The 1,978-nt window shown below is 44.0% G+C and overlaps 1 protein-coding gene across 1 annotated transcript; it reads left to right on the forward strand.

Annotated features, from left to right (window-relative positions):
* The first annotated feature begins 527 nt into the window (after positions 1 to 527).
* On the forward strand, positions 528 to 1,686 carry LOC108296889 (L-lactate dehydrogenase A chain-like). Its single transcript, XM_037735205.1, has one exon. The coding sequence runs from the start codon at positions 581 to 583 to the stop codon at positions 1,577 to 1,579; it is 999 nt and encodes a 332-aa protein (XP_037591133.1). The 5' UTR covers positions 528 to 580; the 3' UTR covers positions 1,580 to 1,686.
* Positions 1,687 to 1,978: the final 292 nt, after the last annotated feature.

Here is a 1,978-nt window from a genome sequence, read left to right on the forward strand (position 1 = left end):
TGATTAGAATTTACCTACCCATCCAACTATTCACCCATCCACTTACCCATCCAACTACCCACCCACACATGCACCTACCAGTCCACCCACTCATCTATCCACCCATCCGCTCACCCACCCAACTATCCACTAATCCATTCACCTGCCAATCCACCCACTCATCCACCCATCAATTACTCACCCATCTATACATCCATCTACCTACTCCTTTCTCCCTCCTTCCTCTTTCCCTCCCTCCCTCCCTTTCTTTCCCCATTCAAACTGTTTATTGAGAGCCTTGGAGTCAGGCACTTGGCTAGCTGCTGGGGAGGAGGTGGAGTTTGAAGATGTGGGAACTGGCTCTACCTCTTGGGGACATCATCTTTTCCTTCATCAGTGAGGGTTTTGGAAGGGGAATGTGGGCAGGGTGGCAGGCAGGATGGAGAGGTGGTTGTTGAGTTCCTGCCCTTTGGGTTTTGGGTCACAGTACTAGACTCACAGAATTGAGTTAAAAACTTGTATTTTGGAGGGCTGGAGCAGCTGCTCCCGAGTCCGGATCCCACTGCGTGCATTCCTGGTTCCTTTTGGTTCCAAGTCCAAAATGGCAATTCTCAAGGATCGGCTGATTCATAATCTTCTAAAGGAAGAACAGACCCCCCAGAATAAGATTACGGCTGTTGGGGTTGGTGCTGTTGGTATGGCCTGTGCCATCAGTATCTTAATGAAGGATTTGGTAGATGAACTTGCTCTTGTTGATGTTATTGAAGACAAATTGAAGGGAGAGATGATGGATCTCCAGCATGGCAGCCTTTTCCTTGGAACACCAAAGATTGTCTCTGGCAAAGACTATAATGTAACTGCAAACTCCAAGCTGGTCATTATTATAGCTGGGGCACGTCAGCAAGAGGGAGAAAGCCGTCTTAATTTGGTCCAGCGTAATGTGAACATCTTTAAATTCATCATTCCTAATGTTGTGAAATACAGCCTGAACTGCAAGTTGCTTATTGTTTCAAATCCAGTGGATATCTTGACCTATGTGGTTTGGAAGATAAGTGGCTTTCCCAAAAACCGTGTTATTGGAAGTGGTTGCAATCTGGATTTAGCCCGATTCCGTTACCTGATGGGGGAAAGGCTGGGAGTTCACCCATTAAGCTGTCATGGGTGGGTCCTTGGGGAACATGGAGATTCCAGTGTGCCTGTATGGAGTGGAGTGAACGTTGCTGGTGTCTCCCTGAAGACTCTGCACCCAGATTTAGGGACTGATACAGACAAGGAACAGTGGAAAGAGGTTCACAAGCAGGTGGTTGAGAGTGCTTACGAGGTGATCAAACTCAAAGGCTACACATCCTGGGCCATTGGACTCTCTGTGGCAGATTTGGCAGAGACTATCATGAAGAATCTTAGGCGGGTGCACCCAATTTCCACCATGATTAAGGGTCTCTATGGAATAATGGATGATGTCTTCCTTAGTGTTCCTTGTATTTTGGGACAGAATGGAATCTCAGACGTTGTGAAGGTGACTCTGACTTCTGAGGAAGAGGCCTGTTTGAAGAAGAGTGCGGATACACTTTGGGGGATCCAAAAAGAGCTGCAATTTTAAAGTCTTCTGATGTCATACATTTCACTGTCTAGGCTGCAACAGGATTTTAGTTGGAGGTTGTGCATGTTGTCCTTTTTATCTGATCTGTGATTAAAGCAGTAATATTAAAAAAAAAAACTTGTATTTTTTTTTCTAGGGAGAAGCTGGAAAGTGAACCAGTAAGCTAGGGTGTCTGGCTTCTTGCTGTGTATAGAATAGATATCTAGCAGTGACTGTAGGTGGAGAGTTTATTTATGTAGAGACATTTTGAATATAAGAAAAGAAGTAACAAATATATATGAGTTATTATATAATGAATATAAATGTAATTAAAATAAACTAGCTATAGGTAATGTAGAGTGAGTTTCCAATCATAAATTCTAACCTGTTTCTGTCATTCACGGAACCAGATATTCTGTT

Source organism: Cebus imitator, unplaced genomic scaffold (genome assembly GCF_001604975.1).
Source record: "Cebus imitator isolate Cc_AM_T3 unplaced genomic scaffold, Cebus_imitator-1.0 Scaffold750, whole genome shotgun sequence".
Lineage (NCBI taxonomy): Eukaryota > Metazoa > Chordata > Mammalia > Primates > Cebidae > Cebus > Cebus imitator.

Bases quoted from the DNA above. Each gene is read 5' to 3' on its own strand.
- LOC108296889 (XM_037735205.1), top strand. From the start codon at position 581: ATGGCAATTCTCAAGGATCGGCTGATTCATAATCTTCTAAAGGAAGAA.